This window comes from Palaemon carinicauda, chromosome 8 (genome assembly GCF_036898095.1).
Source record: "Palaemon carinicauda isolate YSFRI2023 chromosome 8, ASM3689809v2, whole genome shotgun sequence".
NCBI classification, from domain to species: domain Eukaryota; kingdom Metazoa; phylum Arthropoda; class Malacostraca; order Decapoda; family Palaemonidae; genus Palaemon; species Palaemon carinicauda.
This window is the reverse complement of record NC_090732.1, coordinates 131,186,827-131,206,826: the sequence shown is the minus strand read 5'-3', so window position 1 is coordinate 131,206,826 and position 20,000 is coordinate 131,186,827. Positions and strand designations below refer to the sequence as shown.

Below are 20,000 nucleotides of genomic sequence, written 5' to 3'. Positions count from 1 at the left end.
TTACAAGGATGGTAAGGTTGCAGACACTAATGACACTAACGAGTCTGAGGTTTAATTCTTCTTAATCTCTAGGACTTTTTTTTTTTTTTTTTTTTTTTTGAGCATTTTAATATTCTGATTGCATGCAGTGACTATCAAGCAGGATCATCTACAAACGAATGAATTCTCAAGCATAATCTTGAAAGTGGATGAAAGATATTGTCATACAACAAATCTTTGCATAACCTATCCATTGACAGCCTTGAATTTTAGAGCATAAAAATGGCGAATCATTCCTCTCCTCGGTGAAAGTTAAGATGTCAGAAAAAATTTCAATAGATTTATCCATCCTTAAGGGAATTCAAACACCACTGTAAGAAAAACTATATTACTGGCAACTGCTGAAAGTGGCATTATGGAATGAGCTACAGAAGAAACTTTCCACTTTGTATTAGTAGGCGTAATCATATAATATAGTTTAGATAATTTTTATCACGAACAATATGCAGACCTTTATTACCCTGGATAACTTAAAATTCTTTAAATAAATATGTGTTGACGAACCCTTAAAGTTTTAAAGATAACTCATGAATGGCAGAGGCAAGGGATAATGACAGTATCCTAGCTAGCATGCCAGTGCCCTCGAGACTAACCATATGCATATGATCAGCCCCCAAGCCCCCTCTCCACCCAAGCTAGGACCAGGTAGGGCTAGACAATGATTGCTGATGACTCGGCAGGTAGACCTATGTGCTCTACAAACCCCCCCCCCCCCCAACCCATCCTTTGCTCACAAGGATGGTGAGTTTGCAAACAGTACAAAAAACCATCGAGCTTGAGTAAGACTCGAACCCCAGTCCGGCGATCGCCAGGCATAGACCTTATATAGTATGACACACAATCAATGATATTATCAGTCTGCCTTGTCACCTGATTCATGACGTCATTTCCATTGTGTGAGAAGTTTTAATTTTTCCTGACCCATTTCCTTCACCGCTGTCTTGGAGTACAAAGGTTTGAAGCACCTGGAAGAAAGCAGAGGAAAGTCTCGGTGATAAATAGACGACAACAAAGACGGAGGCCGTGGGGGGGGGGGGGGTGCTCGTAGCCTTTGAGACACGAGTCGTACCATGATTATTATCTACCGTACCTTGAGACCGTCAAACATGACAGACAAACTATTGCCATCTATGCAACATTAGAATTGGTAAATATTTTCATACCTCAAACGATGCTCAATTAAATTTGTATTTATGCCAGTATGAGAGAGAGAGAGAGAGAGAGAGAGAGAGAGAGAGAGAGAGAGATTAAGTTTTTTCTTACTAAAAAACAAATGGATAGAACTCACTCGCGTACTTTTATAGACTAATCCTACGAAAAACCAAAGAATGAAAATAAAAAAAAAATAGTTCTGGGAATAAACGATAAAGGAAGTTTCCACATCAGCAGGACATCAAGCACTTGAGATATTGTGAAATAACTCTCATGAAATTTACCATTTCTTTTCCTGCCGAGGCGAGATTAAGGAAAATCGCACCCGGAAAATGTATCGGATAGAGACACGGGGAGACTGGTCGATTCTGCGATGTTTAGAGTACAGCATTTCAATTGACTCCCCGCCTGCCCAACGGATACAACCTCACCAGGTAAGAGGAAGGTATTCAGGCCTTCCTATTCCTTGTGACTTTCTGTTTTCCTTCTCGGACTTGGTTTAGACGCCCGTCTCCCCTTGTCCATAGATCCCCTCCAGTTGTCTGTCCAATATTGATTGACATAATCTTAGTGTAAAAACGACAACAATACTCGTTATATTTTATTCTAAAGTGTGTTAAGGTGGACTCGTTATGGTTTTGTTAGAAACGTATGACAGCGTTCGTCTTTATCAATTGAAAACCAAACATTGCGTTTATATCATCGGCATTATTCATATACGTAAAATTAGCGACTGGTTTCCGTAAAAATGATAGGTGAATTTGATAAGAAAATACTTTGTAAATAGGTTTCTCGGCCTATTTCCTCTAACGCAAATTTTAATTAGTAAGAAGAAATAATTAAAGCTCAATGGTTTTTAAATAAGAAATACATTCAGATCCTTAATGCTTAATGGTTTTTGTTGTGCATTCTTTTTTATTATGATGCTTACTAAAGAAACCCGAAACATTTGTAGGGGAATTTTGAAACCGAGTTTTAATTTACACACGCAGTTGAATTTATCAATGCAGCAGAAGAAACGTTGATTTCTTCATTTAGTTTCAAAGGATCAAGTTCAGTGCGTTTGAGTACATTTTACTGTTATTCATAATCATCATACATTTTTGCGAATAACCGAAAAAAAATCATCAATTTTTATAGCATCTACAAACGAAAGAAGAATGTTATAGAAATGACAATATAATTGAATGAGTAATAAGTATATCCAAATACAATCACACCGAATATAGTTAAACCTAAAAAATCGATACAAAAAAAAAAAAAAAAAAAAAAAAAAAAAAAAAAAAAAAAAGAGGAACTAATAATTTGGAGGTGCATTCTTGCGTACCTAAAAATAGAACGCGTATTCCCGAAGGTTATATAGCCAGGGTTAGCAGTGTAGAGAAAAATTTAGAGGTCCTGGGGGATAAACTAATTACATCTTGGTGAGAGCTGAACAAAGTCCGATTAGCAGGAGAGGAGGGGGCACGAATGGGGAAAAATCAATCACTTATTATTATTATTATTATTATTATTATTATTATTATTATTATTATTATTATTATTATTATCTAAGCTACAACCCTAGTTAGAAAAGCAGGATGCTATAAGCACAAGGTCTCCAACAAGGAAAAATAGCCAAGCGAGGAAAGGAAACAAGAAAATAAATAACTAGAAAAGTAATAAACAATTAAAATAAAATATTTTAAGAACAGTAAATCATTAAAATAATTCTTTCATATATAGATAATAAAAACTTAAAATAAAACAGGAAGAAAAATAAGATATAACAGTGTACCCTCAAGCAAGAGAACTCCACCCAGAGACAGTGGAAGAATATGGCACAGAGGCTATGGCCTTACCAAAGACTAGAGAAGAATAGCTTGATTTTATGTGCAATTTTATACTTTCCAAAATGCTATTTATGATGGTACTATACATGCCTTGAAAATAAAATGGCAATAATAAATTTATACTTGCATACTTTTATTTTCTGACCCTGCTTTAAAAAAAAAAAAAAAAAAAAAAAAAAAAAAAAACCATCCGTCGCCCCTTAGGTTTAAAGGTCGCTCATGAATGGCAGAGACAAGGGACAGTGACATTCCCCTATCACGCAGGATAATGGCCTATAGACTGACCATAATACATAAGATCAGCGACCAAGCCCCTCTCCACCTAATCTAGGACCAAGGAGGACCAGGCAATGGCTGCTGATTACTCAGAAGATGGACCTATAGACTCCCCCAAAACCCCCATCCTCAGCTCACAAGGATAGTGAGGTTGCAGCGACCAAAATAACTAACGAGTTTGACCGGGAGTCTAACCCCAGTCTGGCAATCGCCAGGCAAGGACGCTACCACTAATGGTACACCAATGCCACTCAGTGTCTGAGAATAACTGTTGTGATAAAGTTGTTGAATGTTGAGTCAGGGAAACTTCATTCCAAAATTCTTTTGAATGGCAATAGAGCGAGGATAAATCACCAGTAGTATAACCCAGAGTGGGTCCTGGTACGACCCATTGAAAACTTCAAGGTTTTTGCTTCATTTGCCTGAAATTTATCAACATATCGACAGTCCGTTCATTCATATTCTCCGCAAATTCAAAGAAACATTTTTCATTACTACAAGTAAATGCTACACACAATTACACTTGCACAACTTAAAGCATATACACACACATATATACAGTATATATATACATACATACATATATATATATATATATATATATATATATATATATATACATATATATATATATATATATATATATATATATATATATATATATATATATATATATATATATATATATATATATATATACATACATATATATATATATATATATATATATATATATATATATCATTTTATTTAAGGTGCTTCTTCAGATTCTCTGACGTGAGCCTTTGGTTAAATAAACGGAGATAATTCGATATGATTTATTTTTTTTTTTTCACTTCAGCACCGTTTCGACAATGCTGTCTTCATCAAGTGATTATTAATTTACGTTAGCTTCACAATCCCATGTAGGCTATATACAGGTATTGAGCTAAACTTACCGTAAATAAATTATCAACATTGTTAAGGTTACAATAAAAAAAGGGGGAATATAATGAAAATACTTCAACTTCTCAGAGATCATTTGAAGATTATAATGAGAAAATTAATTGGGTAAATGTTCAAATATAGTCACACCCCAAATTTAAACCATTGTTCCCTCGTCTTGGGTAGCGCCATAACCTGTCTATATCATAGTCTCCCACTCTCTTTGGATAGAGTTCTTTTGCTGGAGGGTACACTTGGGCACCCTATTCTATCTTATTTCTCTCCCTCTTGTTTTTTTGAAAATTTTAGTTTACGTATGAAAGATGTATTTTAAAGTTGTTGCTGTTCTTTAACTATTTCATTGAAATACAGTAGTTCATGAATTCTATTGCAATTTATTTATTACCTTGTTTCCTTTCCTCACTGGGCTATTTTCCCCTGTAAGGACCCTTTAGCTAATAGCATCCTGTTTTTCCAACTAGGGCTGTAGCCTAGCTAGTAATAATATAATAGTAATGATATATAGGCCTAATAAAATTGCAGGCATGCGCATAAATAACAGAGAGCATCCGTTGTGCCGGTCAGGCGGTCAAGGCTGTTCTGCTTTCAGAGGTTCGTAACAGTAGTAACCACTTGATATGGACAAAGCATTGTCGAAACAGGGCTGCGGTTATAAAACAAATCATTAATTATCGGCGTTTCTTTAACCAAGGGAACACGCCAGAGTATCCGAAGAAAGTGTGAAAATACGAGAATTCTTGCAGGAAACACATAGACGTCACTAAGGCAATTATTTTTTAATATATGTACACACACACACACACACACACACACACACACACACACACACATATATATATATATATATATATATATATATATATATATATATTTATATATATATATATATATATATATATATATATATATATATATATGTGTGTGTGTGTGTGTGTGTATACCATGAATAGTCCTATATATAAGAACACATACCGTTATTACGGATGAATATGAATATGATATACACACACACACACACACACACATATATATATATATATATATATATATATATATATATATATATATATATATATATGTGTGTGTGTGTGTGTGTGTGTGTGTGTGTGTGTGTGTGTGTGAGCGGTCTCAAAGATTTATGATTAGTAAAAAAATGGTTGGAACTTCAAACGTAAGTTTTCCTGCCTTGCTAGTACTTTGATAATCAAGAGGATTGAACGAATATGTTTAAAGTAACTTGTCCCCTAACAGAGAGTTGCTTCCGATAGAACATAAAAGCTACTACCACATAAAGTACAATTCAGATAGAAACCAGTTTATTATTTTCGTAAGAAGAAAATTAATAGTATTAGAAATATAGATAATTTGTATTTGAAAGTAGTCCATAATAAATCCTACTCATAGCTTATAAGTACTGTTTAAATTTTAGATGCCGAGAAGTAGGCTATCGTTACTAACAATGACAATACTCCAACTCGTAATTCCATCTCACTCTAACCGACCAATTCGTCTTCTTTCTCCAAAGACAGTGATGAGCTACACGGGGAGCGGGCGTGGCATTGAAGGATTTGCACCAGCGGATGTTCCCAGCGGACATCCAAGAGCTAGTGCTTCTGAGAATCTAGTTGACTATGTGACTGACGGAACGACGCGGTGCTCTGCACATTACAAGGAAAAACTAACAAAGGTAAGAGGAAAGTAAGTTTAAGTGACTGTCGTATCTCTTAGTCTGATAAGATTTTTCCGGAGTGTTTATTATGCGGTTACTTTAAACACCATAATCTTACCACGGTCTAGATGTAAGTTATCTCTTTACTTTATCTTTATGTTAATTTATTGTAGCTCAACCGTGATTCTTACGTTTTCCCTTTACTTTATTTTTGTTATTTTAGTGCACGAAGATAGGCTATTGTTGGATGTCACCAATATATTTTTCATACAATGTTGATTCTTCACAACGTTACCATTAGACAATGTCAAATACTCAACTGAATGATTGAAAATACAGGTGAGGGAATTAAAGTCATAAGGCGACTGGTACAATAACGCCATACTGATATCCATAAGTAAAAGCAAGTTCTTTGAAAACGTTTAATTATTGTTTTGATTTTTTTTTCTCATCTTATTTATCGTCTCTTGCAATACTCCGTTTGTGTTATTATTTTCAAATTTTTACCCTAGTATATTGTTTTCTCATCCAATCTAGTTTCCTTTGCTGGTTCATCTTTATGATTACATCAACGTTCTTATGAGCTTGAAGGAAATTGTTACAAAGTGCGATTATCCCAAAGTTTTACGATGTTTGAATTTGACAAATTTTTGTAACAGAAGTCCATGCCAGCAAAGCATCTCCACGAAGTTATGTTGGAAGATAGGTAAAGATAGGCGAAGCATTAGAACGTTCCATTACCATGTAGAAAAAAAAGTATTGAAACTAATAAAAATGTACTTTCAAATACACTAACATCAATTAGAAAACAACTGTATTAGGGTTAAGTTATGGTAATCATCTCTCCATTTATCATTTGGTGTCGACACATGTTTCGAATAACTTTTTTTGCATGGCTCTTCATCAGAACTAATATAAATGTTTGAATGACTGCAAGGCTTCTTCTCACCCAGCTTGCCGCGGGTGGCTTGCTCTACCCAAGAGAGCATGTAGATACAGACTCAGGGTGTACACCAGTGTCTAATTAGGGTAGGGGTTGGTATCTTCTCTCCCCCACCCACCCTTTAAACTTGAGTACACTGTTAAGCGATGCTCACTAACCGAGAAGTCTTTTCTACTCACAACCAGAGTATCTGGAATTAAAGCACCAGTTTGATTGATTTCTAATTATTGTATGTTTCCATGTTTGCAAAAACCAAAATAATCTTTTGCCCTCGTTCATCAGATATGCAAGGTTTGTGGTGACATAGCGAAAAGTTACCACTTTGGAGGATTGAGTTGTGATTCCTGCAAGGCCTTCTTCAGGAGAACAGTTCAGAGTGAATCATGGGAGACCTTTCTTTGCATCACAGGAGGAAACTGTGTGATCACTCCACACAAAAGAAGCTGTCAGGCGTGTAGGTAGGTAAAGTCTAAATCCATGTAAATTCCTAAAAGATATTAAAAAACTGAATAAAGACATTAATTTTACTCAATTGTAAGAAAGGAATTCCTGATTAATTCCTGAAAATAGAACTGTTTGAAACATGCTCAAGAGAAGAATGGTTAGGCTTGATAAAAAAAAAAAAAAAACTATAGTCTAAGCCCAAATTTAACTGTGATCTTACTGGAGATGTTTTCTACAGGTATGAGTTGTGTAGGAAGATTGGAATGGATCCTTCCCTTGTGATGACTATGAAAGATAGAAAAGCTCTAATGTATCGCAAACTTGAAAGAAAGAAGCAGCAACTGCTAGAAAATTACCAAATGATGGAATTTCAGTATGGAAACATTGAGCCAACACAACGCCAAAATACCGGTTCTACGTTAAACAACGTTTATCATGAAGCCAGTATGGAGTTGGATAACTGGGACAGTAATGACACCATAGAAATTCTAAGTGCTGAAGTTAAAACAGATAAGGACAGCTGCCCAGAAGAGGATGCTGACGATTGCCTCATCATAGAGACACTTAGTCCAAAAAATCACGAAAAAATTGAGGGTCTCCAGAAAATTCTCAAGATAGCATTAAAGTTTCCAGAATTCCCAAAACACTATTATGAAGAAGGTGCTGATGTAACAGAACATCTTTTCTTTGTGTTTTGCAAAAGTATGGGAAAGTTTTTCAGCTTAGTCCCAGAATTTCGAGACCTCGATGATAAAGACCGAGGTATTTTGCTTAAAGATGCCGTGACCAAATCAATTTTCATTTTTGGTGCTCATCAGTTTCAGGAGGATGATGAATGTTGGCCACGAAAACTCCTTTCACCTTTCTGTACATTCCCAACGGTGTCGTTAGCCACTACAGAGAAGTTCATTGATGACGAAGATACTTTCTTAAGAATGAAAACATTCATGAGAAAGTACTGCAGGTTTTTTGATGACGAAGTGGTGACCTTGCTCTGCCTAATGATAGGAGCTTTTGATACTGATGTTTTGTCTCTTACAGATCTGTCAAAAATAGAAAGACACAAGGCAATCTACATCCAACTACTGGAAGACTACCTTCATTACCAGAATGCATCAATTTCCGTAACTTTATTTTCATCAGAGCTATGGAATTGCTTCACTGAGGTAAAAGGTTTAAAAGAAAGTTTCCAAAAAAGTGACTCTCAAGATAAGAAGGACAAATCAGAAGAGAAAGATGAAGCTTCCTTTGCTAGTTCGCTAAGTGCCTTGAGTGAAGATCCAAAGATGCCCCCAAAGAAAGCTTTTTATGAACGAAATAAGGCAAAAGAGAATTCACATACTGCAGAAATAGTCCAGAGAAATGAATTAAAGGAAATGAAACTAAAGACAATTTCTCTGGATGAAACACCGCCTGAGAATAAAGATCAAATTATTGAGGAGGACGATATAATGATAACTAAGGAAAATCTACATAAAACCTACTTCAATGTAACTCAAGATCATAATTATCAGAAACCAAGAGCCCAATTCTCTAGGAGGGAATCACATTGTAATAGCAGATTTCAAGTACCTGAGGAGGAAGTGCAAATACTACCTCCAGTGAGAATGGGGGGACAAAGATTATGTGGCAAAAAATCACTTCTGCAATCCAACATACAATCACAGCAAATTACAGGAACCATCAGACCAAATATCATTGATGAAGTACCAGACAGAAGATTCCAGACAGTTTTCTCAAGGCAAACATCACCAGCAAATTCAGCATCTTTAGTAGCACCACAAAGTAATCCATGTTCATCTAGACAAAACAACATATCTTCCTCTACACATATAATGCCAGTCGAGTACCCAAGTCACCTCTGTTCACAAAGTGGTTTGAGCACAGTACATGATAGACAACTTTACATACCAGTAAACTCTCAAAATTTGATGTATTCTTCAACCAAAGAAAGAAGGCCTCTTGACCACGACTTACAGCATGAGTCAGAAGTAATTTCAATGGGAAACATTTCGTCTCCACCAGAAATCCTCCCTCCTCATCCTTTGAATGATATGACTTTTCAGATACCAATGAGAGGGCTGGGAGGAACCTTCAAAGAAGCAGAACATCCTCATCCTTACCCAGAGCATCCAAATAGGGCATCTGGGATGTATTTGAACCAACACCAAGGTTTCCCACCTGATTACTGTGAACCTTCTGGTCCTTGCTTTAACAGAATTTTCCCACACTCTCAACCCCAAATGTCAAGGCAGTCCCCAATGAGTGAAATTTGTAACAATTTGACCCAGCTGTCGACTCAGGATGACCACCAGTTGGTTGAAGCAGCTCAAAATGTATTACCTTCCCACTTGGTAAAACACTTAATCAACAGGCTTAGTAATGGACAGAGGGAACAGCTATGAATTAATACAAGTTGTTTCCATTCTTTGTTAGTTAGACAAACATATGATGGCATAATCACGTACTTAACTCTTAAAAGGTCACAACAAAATGCCTTTGGTATGTGTTGCTTGTAACTGTGATATTTCCCCGGTTGTGATTAAACAAATTTATGCTCCTAACAAAGAATCTATCTTATGAAATACACCAATGTACAGTATTCATATAAAAAATTACGCCAACCTATTGTGTACAATGCTTTAAGATGTTCGAATAAGTCATAAGATTAGAAAAATTAAATATTCCACCTAGAATATTGTCTCTCATTGGCTCATATCCTATGTAAATAATAATCTAAAGAAATAAAGATAGCTAGATTTATTTTTGCAAAATTTAGTTATTTAATTCCAAGATGCCTGTATAATCAAAAGCATGACTTTTATAAGTATATCCAATCATTATATTCACATATATTTTTGTATCGTTAAATACCATAGACTTGGTATTTTTAGACATACATACATGTACAACAAACATGTGTTCAAATTTCATGCAGAACAAAAACAGCACAATAAAATATGCAATGCTCGTAACTTCCCCGTAAAGGCCCAAATTCAATTGGCACACAGGTTATCAAGCTCGCTTTACACAAGCGTATTGATACCACCCAGATTAGAAATCAATGAAGATCAATAAGGCCCTTCACACGCTGGCCACCGAGAAGAATTTTCAAGCGGCAGTGATTTACTAGCCAAGTGCACTGCTAACCTGCGAGGTTCCAGTGTAGTGGCTTATAGAAACTAAAAGGTCATTTGGGGAAAATACTCGTTTGAAGATATGACTCATCACGAGCAGAAATATTTCCGTGTGAGAAAAAAATCCGCTCGTGTGAAGCAAGCTGACTGAACCACGGTCCTACCAACTACCAACTCTGAGAGCTCAGGCTAGGAAATGTGGGGGCTATGGCCAAGTGATTCAGAGAATCAGAGCTCTGGCTGTGAATGTTTGGACCATATTCGACCCCAGTTTTCAACAGAAAGTCTGGGTGTAGCCTACATGGGTACCAGAGATAGAGGGTCAACAAAATGTTGATTAAAAGCAGCCGCCTTAGTGTTGTCAATGCTTTCTTGCAGGAATCCTTGTATTTGCAGTTTCTTCAGTTTCTCTAGTGTGAGCCTTTGGTAGCCTACAAGAAATGCGATTTTCTAATTATCATTATTACTAGTTAAGGCATAACACTCGTTGTAAAACCAGGATGCCATAAGCCCAAATGCTCCAGTTGGGAAAATAGCCCAGTAGGAAATAAGGAAACATAGAATAATGTGCCTGGGTGTACTCTCAAGCAAGAAAACTCTAACCCAAGACAATGGAACACCATGGTACAGAGGCCGTGGCACTACCTAAAACTAGGAAAGAATGGTTTGATTTTGGAGTGTTCTCCTAGAAGAACTGCTTACCATAGCTAGTCTTTTCTACCCTTTTATTATTATTATTATTATTATTATTAATCCCTAAGCTACAGCCCTAGTTGGAAAAGCAGAATACTATAAGCCCAAGGGCTCCAACAGGGAAAATAGCCCAGTGAGGAAAGGAAACAAGGAAAAGTAAATATCTTAAGAATAATAAAATAAATATCTCCTATGTAAACTATAGAAACTTTAACAAAACATGAGGAAGAGAAATTAGATAGAATAGTGTGCCCGAGTGTACCCTCAAGCAAGTGGAAAGTAGCCACTGAACAATTACAGTGCAGTAGTTAACCCCTTAAGTTAAGAATCGTTTAGTTAGCTTAGTGTTGTTAGGTGTATGTGGAAAGAGGAGAATGTGTACAGAATAAGTCCGACTATTCTGTGTATGTGTAGGCAAAGTAAAATTGAGTCGTAACTAGAGAAGGATCTAATATAATATATGGCCAGTCAAAGGAACCAATAACTCTCTCGCGGTAGTATCTCAACGGGTGGGTGGTGGCTTGACCAACCTATTACATTCCCTTAATTCATTGATGGTACCAATAATTGTACCCTACCTTTTTTGGACTGTCGCATACATAGATGTAACAATAGTCTCAAGTTTAGTGTATACAGAAAGCCAACGAATATCTCGGCATATGTCCATTACTACTCAAACCAAGGCAACAAAGTTAAGAAATCTGTATTTACTTCTATGTTTTTAAGAGCATTTCGAGTCTGCAGCCCTGAATATATTGATGACGAAATAAATGAGATTAGAGCAATAGGTAAAAAACTAAAGTATCCTGAAATTGTGTTAGATGATGGCCTAAGAACAGCAAAAAAGACTTTTTTCGGTAATGATAACAGAAAAAACTACAACACACAAAATTTACTTGTACTACCTTATTATAATTCTTTTAAAGAAATTCCCCAACTGTTGAAAAACTTCCATGTAAATGTAGCATTTAAGAGTAAAAATACAATAAAAACAGCCTTAATAAAGAATTCTCCTGACATTACCAAGGGATGTGTATATCGTATTCCATGCAATGCTTGTGAAAAATACTATATTGGTCAAACTGGTAAAGCCCTAGAAAAGAGAATTGAACAACATAAGAAAAGTGTCAGATATGCTCAAGATAATAATGCACTCTTTGCTCAGGTTAGAGATAAAAATCACAATATTAATTGGTCAGGTGCAAAGAAATTGGTTCATTCAAATAACTTAGTGGAAAGAAACATCATAGAGTCCAGTTTCATAAAAGAAACCTTTGAAAACAACTTGAATATTAGTCATGGAATGTATAAACTCGACGCCTTTATATGTAAAGAGATTTGTAAGCTATATAAAAAAACATTAACCACTTAATGTAGAATTGAATGTATTGTGAATAATTAACATCGCTGTGAAATTAATATTTAGACCTAACCTACCATTCATTAAAGGGTACAATTATTTTATATAGTATGCATAAGTAGCCTACATTGGCACTATATAGTGTTATGCTAGATATAAGTATTTATATATACTGTACATGATTATATGTTTAAGATATTAATGTTGTATGTATAAAAATGTATATATGCATATATATGTATGTATGTGTATGTATGTGTATATATATGTATATACATATATGTATATATATGTATATATGTATATATGTGTATAAGTATATTTATGTATATATGTGTGTGTATGTGTATGTATGTGTATATGTATATGTATGTGTATGTATGTATATGTATGTGTATATGTATGTATATATATATGTATGTATGTATGTGTATGTTTTGCTTATGTATTCATATAGATAAGGCTACCGTGTCTTCATATAAATAAACTGTACTAAGAGTCAAAAAACAAGAATTTACCCGCCACCTGAAATGACCCTTTTTGGCAGGTGTCTAATGAGCTTGGGGTCTCCGCCCACCTGACCCAAGCCTAGGTAGCTGGTAAGGGAGTGTCATTGTTCTCTAAATCTCTATATGTATGTTCGTACGTTTGCTTTCCCCATAAAATGTAAAGAAACCTCTCTCTATAAATCAGTCCTCTGAAGAAGTATCACGAAACTAGTCAGGACTTAAGCGTATATTTCGTATTTTCATTTTCTATGTGGTTCTTCTGCATCTGAGCATCACGTTTTCCTGTGATTTTTACGCATATATATATATATATATATATATATATATATATATATATATATATATATATATATATATACATATATATGTATATATATATACATACATATGTATACATACATATACATATATATGTATATATATATACATACATATGTATACATACATATATATATATATATATATATATATATATATATATATATATATATATATACACTATCGCCAATAAAATATTTTTCCTAGCATGGGAGGATCCAGTGAAAAATAAAAAATCAGTCGCTGCCATGTTTACCCGTGACCTAGTGAATTGAGACTGAACCTGGCTGAACTCATGCACAGAAAACATGCATACGATCATCAGAAGGGTCATAAATCTACACAAAAGGTTCCGCAGGGGGAGGGGATCCACCCTTTGGTACGGCACGTACCAAAGGGTGGATCCCCTCCCTCAAAAGTTAAATCTTGCTTCATCTGCCGTTTTCCGTGGATATTAAGACTACTCTGTTCCATGGCTTACTTCACTTTTTCTTACTAATCCTATCTCGTCTCCATCTATTCTCCCCGCACTTTGAATTAACATTTTGAATGAGAGGAGGACAAGAGATAAATACGACATTGTAGGTATGTGCTTACATACAAAATTCACAGGGAACTCACCTTAATTTTCTCCAGTAAAGTTGAACAGGCTCGTGATCTTCTCATTCCCAGCTTGCACTATGAGACAACACTGGTGACAACACCTGTGCTACTACACACGATTTACACAAATACCGGTCGAGATACCACAGCAAGAACAATCACTAACCAAGCACACCACAGGACGAACATAAACAAACACTGGACAGGCAACACAAAAACTTTGACTCAACCCCTCTCTCCCGGCCCCCCCCCCCTCTTTGCTACCCTTTAAATAATCAGCTCTAGCTCTCGATTTTCACAATGGACCCCACTCTAGAAAAAAATCGCTAACGGATTCTTGACTCTTGTGTCCAAACAAGACAATTCCATGATCAGTCACGGTTTCACCGCTCTCAATACCACCGTTGCCAACCTCATAACCTCTGCAGTGTTCCCATTGCTTTTCTTCACTGTACACTTAAGATATACTTATCCTGTACTCAACCACTAATAACTTCTACACCATAGTAAATATACAACATACTTAGGCCTATTGGATTATTCTCCATAATCTTAACTATATACCATTTCCACCACAAGGTATTAGAAATATATGAATATCTAACTTTAAAACACTGGTACCAAAAATACCATGATTGAGGTGGGTATATTTAAGCTATAGTAAAATATATCTGAATTCGAATTACATACATAGACAAAAGGAAAGATAAACTTGCTCATCATATGAACTGTAGTCTGTAGAATCTATTGTGGAATGTGGATTGCGTGTGATTAGTTCTTTAAGTAAAACCAGGATGTCCCAGAAATGGAATAGGCGTATAGTCATGAAATAGTAGGTTTTATCTATTCTTATTGATCTTAGGCAAACGCAGAAGTCAAACAGGAAAGTGGGATTATATTTCAGTCTATGAAAATTCTGCGGAATTTTAAAATTCAAAGCTTTACGATAACTGCTCCAAGGAAGATGATGAAACGGAAAAATGAGAAAGTTCTGTATCTTTAAAGGGCAACTCCATACAGCGAAACAACTGGAGTCTCATTCAAGTATTTTCCATAGATGTTGGAGTGTTCGTATAACATGAGATTTATTCACTCTTAACTACACACTGTTCACATATCTTAAAAAGGTATAATCCTTGAAAATGAAAATACATTAAATTTAACTAAAATAACCGTTCATGTAGATACCGAACAAAACGTCTAGATCAACCGATTTGTTTCTGTTATTTTACGGTGTTACAGGTGACACCCCATCCGTATTTCAAAGAAAGCACTGATGACCAAACTGAAGTTTATAGTAATGGCAGAAGAGATTAGATAGGGGAACTTATCACTAATGAGGCAGTAATAGTTATGAAAAAAGGGTTGAATATGCTAGAATAAAAAGAAAATTATAGAAACAGGAATGATAAGGATGGGCTTTGTGTGTTGTGTAGGTAGGCAGAGGATACTACAGAGCATATGTTTTAGAAATAATAACATATAAATAGGGAATTTAGAGACATTATCTAACGATGTTGCCTGGTATATTTGAAAGGCCCTTGAAGTTAAAAGTAAAAATATGTAAGCTGTACTGTCTGTGTATAGGGTGACTGATAATAAAATTTCTGCAGATTGCTTTGCACCTACTACGCTTCTTATAACATTGTGCCAACAATTAGTGTTGTGGAGAGAGCAATGAGGAACCTGGAGCCTGGAACCAGAGCATGTTTTTTCCCCCCTTTCTTCAACTTATAGCCTATCCATTTCTATATGTTTCCTCTCAACTATTTTTATACGCATCGTCCTATAGTTAAATTACTCAATGGAGTAGACTTCCTTTAACCGAAAAGGAGTCAGTTGGAAACGTCACATTAAGCCATTCCTGAGTATAACCTCTCCCTATTACAGCAACTGTAATTTTAAGTGTCTTATAACAATTTGTAGATCCTGGTTATAAAATTCTTATGATTGATCTAGGTTTCAGTGCTGCTTTTAACCTATAGATCATAAAGTCCTTGGTTTCAGACTTGGGAGATATGGTAGTTAAAGGACCAATTCATAGTGCTATTAAAGGATTTTTAACTAACGTATAGCACAATGAGTGTTTATCGATTGGCCCTGAGCCACTAAAGGAATATAATCTGGTGTAGTTTTCCTAGTCCCATACTTTTGTTGGTCTTACGAACGCATGATGTGTTATTTGGCCTTGAAAACGAGTTTGTTACTCATGTAGATTATTTTCATATCTTTACATTGATGTAATCACATGAGTGTAATATCTCTTAACAGGTGGGAGTGGGTGTTGCTGCCATTTAATAAGCTTTTTGTAACTGCTTAGCAAACTTCATATTAGTGGTCATCATTTGCATGTAGATCTTCCAGGATTATACCACCCACTGTGCAGTATAGGCTATTCAGTACTGAATTTGCCGTTAAATTATTTTATTCCTTGTCTTATTTTATTTCGTTATCTATTTTATTTTTATATTTATTCATCTTTTTTTATGTCCTCAATTTATTTTTCTACACTATAGCTGCTTTTTTTTTTTATTAGAGCCCTTGGCTTGTACAAATAGGCCTACACCTTTCATAGTCAGGGCTGCTGTTTGATATGTATTACTATTTTAGTGTCTCATTTAAAGAGACAAATTAACACTGCGATACGCAGTGAGACACCGAACCTTTATTATTATTAGTAGTAGTAGTAGTAATAGTAGTAGTAGTAGTATTACTAGCTAAGCTACAACTTTAGTTGGAAAAGCAGGATGCTAAAAGCCCAGGGGCTCCAATGGGGAAAATAGCCCAGTGAGGAAAGGAAACAAGGAAAAATAAAATATTTTAAGAACAGTAACATTGAAATAAATATTTTCTCTATAAACTATAAAAAAAAATTTAATAAAACAAGAGGAAGAGAAATAAGATAGAATAGTGTGCCCGAGTGTACCCTCAAGCAAGAGAAATCTAACCCAAGACAGTGGAAGACCATGGTACAGAGGCTAGGGCACTACCCAAGACTTAGAGAACAATGGCTTGGTTTTGGAGTGTCCTTCTCCTAGAAGAGCTGCTTACCACAGCTAAAGAGGCTCTTCTGACATTACTAAGAGGAAAGTGGTCACTGAACAATTAAAGTGCAGTAGGTAACCCCTTGGGCGAAGAAGAATTGTTTGGTAATCAGGTGTATACTGTAAGGACAAAGGAGAATGTTTAAAGACTAGGCAAGCCTATTCGGTGTATGTGCAGGAAAAGGGAAAATTAACCGTAACCAGAGAGAAGGATCCAAAGTAGTACTGTCTGGCGGCTCTGGCCAGTCAAAGGATCCAATATCTCTAGCGGTAGTATCTCAACGGGTGGCTGAGTTTTCAGTAATTTTGCAAATTATATAATGAATTATTTTAGCACCTATGTGTTCTTAATTTTTATGGAGAAAATTATTTTCTCAAGATATTTTTCAGTTAGCTAAAATTGTTAATTCAATTGGAAAAATAAGCACGAATTTCTAAACAACTTATTGCATATCACAGTACGTAGGCCTATTTTATTATGAGCCTAAAATCAGCACTACTTACTGTAGTCCTTTTCATTCTGAGTTTGATATCAAATGTATGGCATACATGGTCTCAATATGACATGAATAACTTCTCAGTAATTATAGATATAAGAAAAACAATAATTATCAATGAAATTTCTCGCGTTCGTTGGTCACCTTTCCTTTTATTCCGGCTTTCAGACATCCTTGTTTAGAATGAAATATTCCGGCAAGCAGCCTTAATTTCGTGTTGTAAGGGATGACAGTAAATGTTAGTTGTCATATTCATTCATTTCTTTTATTTTGCATATTCTTTCTGAAAATTAGATATCTGAACACCAGCATTATAATAAATTCTTGACCAAGATTACAAGAAACTCTGAAATCTAACAAAGTATATCCTTACATTAAATTTTATTCCATTAGACTCACCATTCTATCTAAATCCCCTAAGAACTCTCCTGGCTACGCCCTAGTTAAGAGTTTTAAATAATACATTTATTAAAGAATTGATGGTAATGGCCCAGTTGACTATCTTCTTGATACAGCATTCATTCCATTTGAAGGAATCCTGAAATAAAAAAAAAATTGTTTTCTCAAACCTGCTCCAGATTCCAGGTTCCTCGTTGCTCTCTTCACAACACTGTGATTGTGGGTACACTACTGGAAGAAGCGTAGTAGTTGCAAAGCGCTGCAATCTGCAGAAATTTCATTATCATTAGTTACCTCCTACATACCTCCTTGCATACTTTTACTTCTACTGTTTGATCTCATCAACTTCTATTTTCGGGAAACAAATCGAAGCCTTTTGAAATGCACTCCTCGTTGAACAAGGTCCATTATTACATTGTCATTATAATCATTAGCTTATTGTTATCATCAAATTCAACACGACCCTGGGATTTATCCTTGTTAATTTCATAGGTAAGCGATAATCATCTTTAAGAATAGAATTAACAAGTGCAATATTTTTCATTCCCTTGCTTTAGGGTACACTCGGAGACAGTATTCTATCCTATTTCTCTGCCTCTTGTTTTGTTAAAGTCTTTATAGTTTATATAGTAAATATTTATTCTAATGTTTCTGTTCTCAAAATGTTTTATTTTTCCTTGTTTCCTTCCCTCACTGGGCTATTTTCCCTGTTGGAACCCATGGGCTTATATAGCATCCTGGCTTTCCAATAAGGGTTGATTATAGCTTAGGAAGTAGTAGTAGTAATAATAATAATAACAATAATAATAATAATCTTCTCCCTCTCATAACAAACCGCATTTTTAAGCTACGTTAAATGAAACAAAGTTTTAAAGAAATTTCGTTCAGGAATAATAATAATAATAATAATAATAATAATAATAATAATAATAATAATAATAATAATAATAATAATAATATCAGAACCCTTGCTTGCTAGCAATACAGTTACTCTGGAAGAGCCTCAAGATTTTATGACATTTTTCCTCGCGTATTCACCTAGAGGAAGTTCGCGAAATTCCTCTGCAATTTTTTACGGTCTAGATACGGGCGTTCAAGGTCTTGAAATATTCAGACCTTGCAGATGTTAATCTCAATCTCGTATATTTTGATAAATGGTCGAGGGATTCATCAATGTACGAATTAGAGAGAGATTTAATAATGGGTGAAATTAGAAGTTCTTAGGTGACTTATTCGAAGATAATTACAATAGCTATGATGCCATGATCTAAATATTTAGACCCAAAGTATATACATTTAGACCTTGGTCTTACTTGTCAGACAGTAACTTACTGTAGCACTCGGTCTATTTGGATTGGACTAGGTCTAAAGCCAGTTGCCAGCTACTGGGGTTGAGAAAGAAAGAAGAAAGAGAAAGCGAGACAAAGAATGTGTTCATACAAAAATGTAGCGGTTTCTAGTCCACTGCTGGATAAAATCCTCAGACACGTTCTTATTCATATCTGGAGTTTTGGTCAGTTTTCATCCCTACGCTGACCACTGAGGATTGGTGATGGCGAGAGACTATTGTCTGATCGCTCACAGCTAGTATAGGTGGCCCTGACTGATACAGCTTTGCTGATCATGGCGATGAAAAAAAAAAAAAAAAAAAAAAAAAAAAAAAAAAAAAAAAAAAAAACTTTTGCCACGTTAAGCTATTCCCACTTAGAAAAGGATATATATATATATATATATATATATATATATATATATATATATATATATATATATATATATATATAGGGCGTAGGGGCGTGTTTTTTGGGTGATGGGGGCTAAAGTTTGGAAAGGCACTAATGGGGGGTGGGAGGGAGGTCTGGGGTACCTCCTCCAGAAAACTTTATTTTACTAGGAAACCCCCTTTAGATGCAAAATCCTGGCATCCGACAGCAGATTGTAGCAACCACAAAATCATATAACATAGATGATTTTAATGTGACCAATTGCAATGTGTACATAATATCTATCGTGAAATACCGGTAGGCCTACTTGATGAATTTTCTGAAAAAAAAAGTTAATTTAGTTAAAGAAATAACAGTCTTAACCAAGCTAACGTGAAGTGATCATAGATTTGTTAAAAGTAAAATTTGTCTAGATCTAA

General features: G+C 35.2%; 1 protein-coding gene across 1 annotated transcript; it reads left to right on the top strand.

The window, feature by feature from the left end:
• The first annotated feature begins 5,755 nt into the window (after positions 1–5,755).
• Positions 5,756–9,982, top strand: LOC137644986 (uncharacterized). Its single transcript, XM_068377853.1, has 3 exons — positions 5,756–5,931; positions 7,139–7,314; positions 7,539–9,982. Exons 1-3 carry the CDS (start codon positions 5,776–5,778, stop codon positions 9,703–9,705), a joined length of 2,499 nt encoding a protein of 832 aa, XP_068233954.1. The 5' UTR covers positions 5,756–5,775; the 3' UTR covers positions 9,706–9,982.
• Positions 9,983–20,000: the final 10,018 nt, after the last annotated feature.

Bases quoted from the DNA above. Each gene is read 5' to 3' on its own strand.
- LOC137644986 (XM_068377853.1), top strand. From the start codon at position 5,776: ATGAGCTACACGGGGAGCGGGCGTGGCATTGAAGGATTTGCACCAGCG. The intron at 5,932-7,138 runs GTAAGAGGAAAG...CTCGTTCATCAG, and splicing joins ACAAGGAAAAACTAACAAAG to ATATGCAAGGTTTGTGGTGA. The intron at 7,315-7,538 runs GTAGGTAAAGTC...TGTTTTCTACAG, and splicing joins AGAAGCTGTCAGGCGTGTAG to GTATGAGTTGTGTAGGAAGA.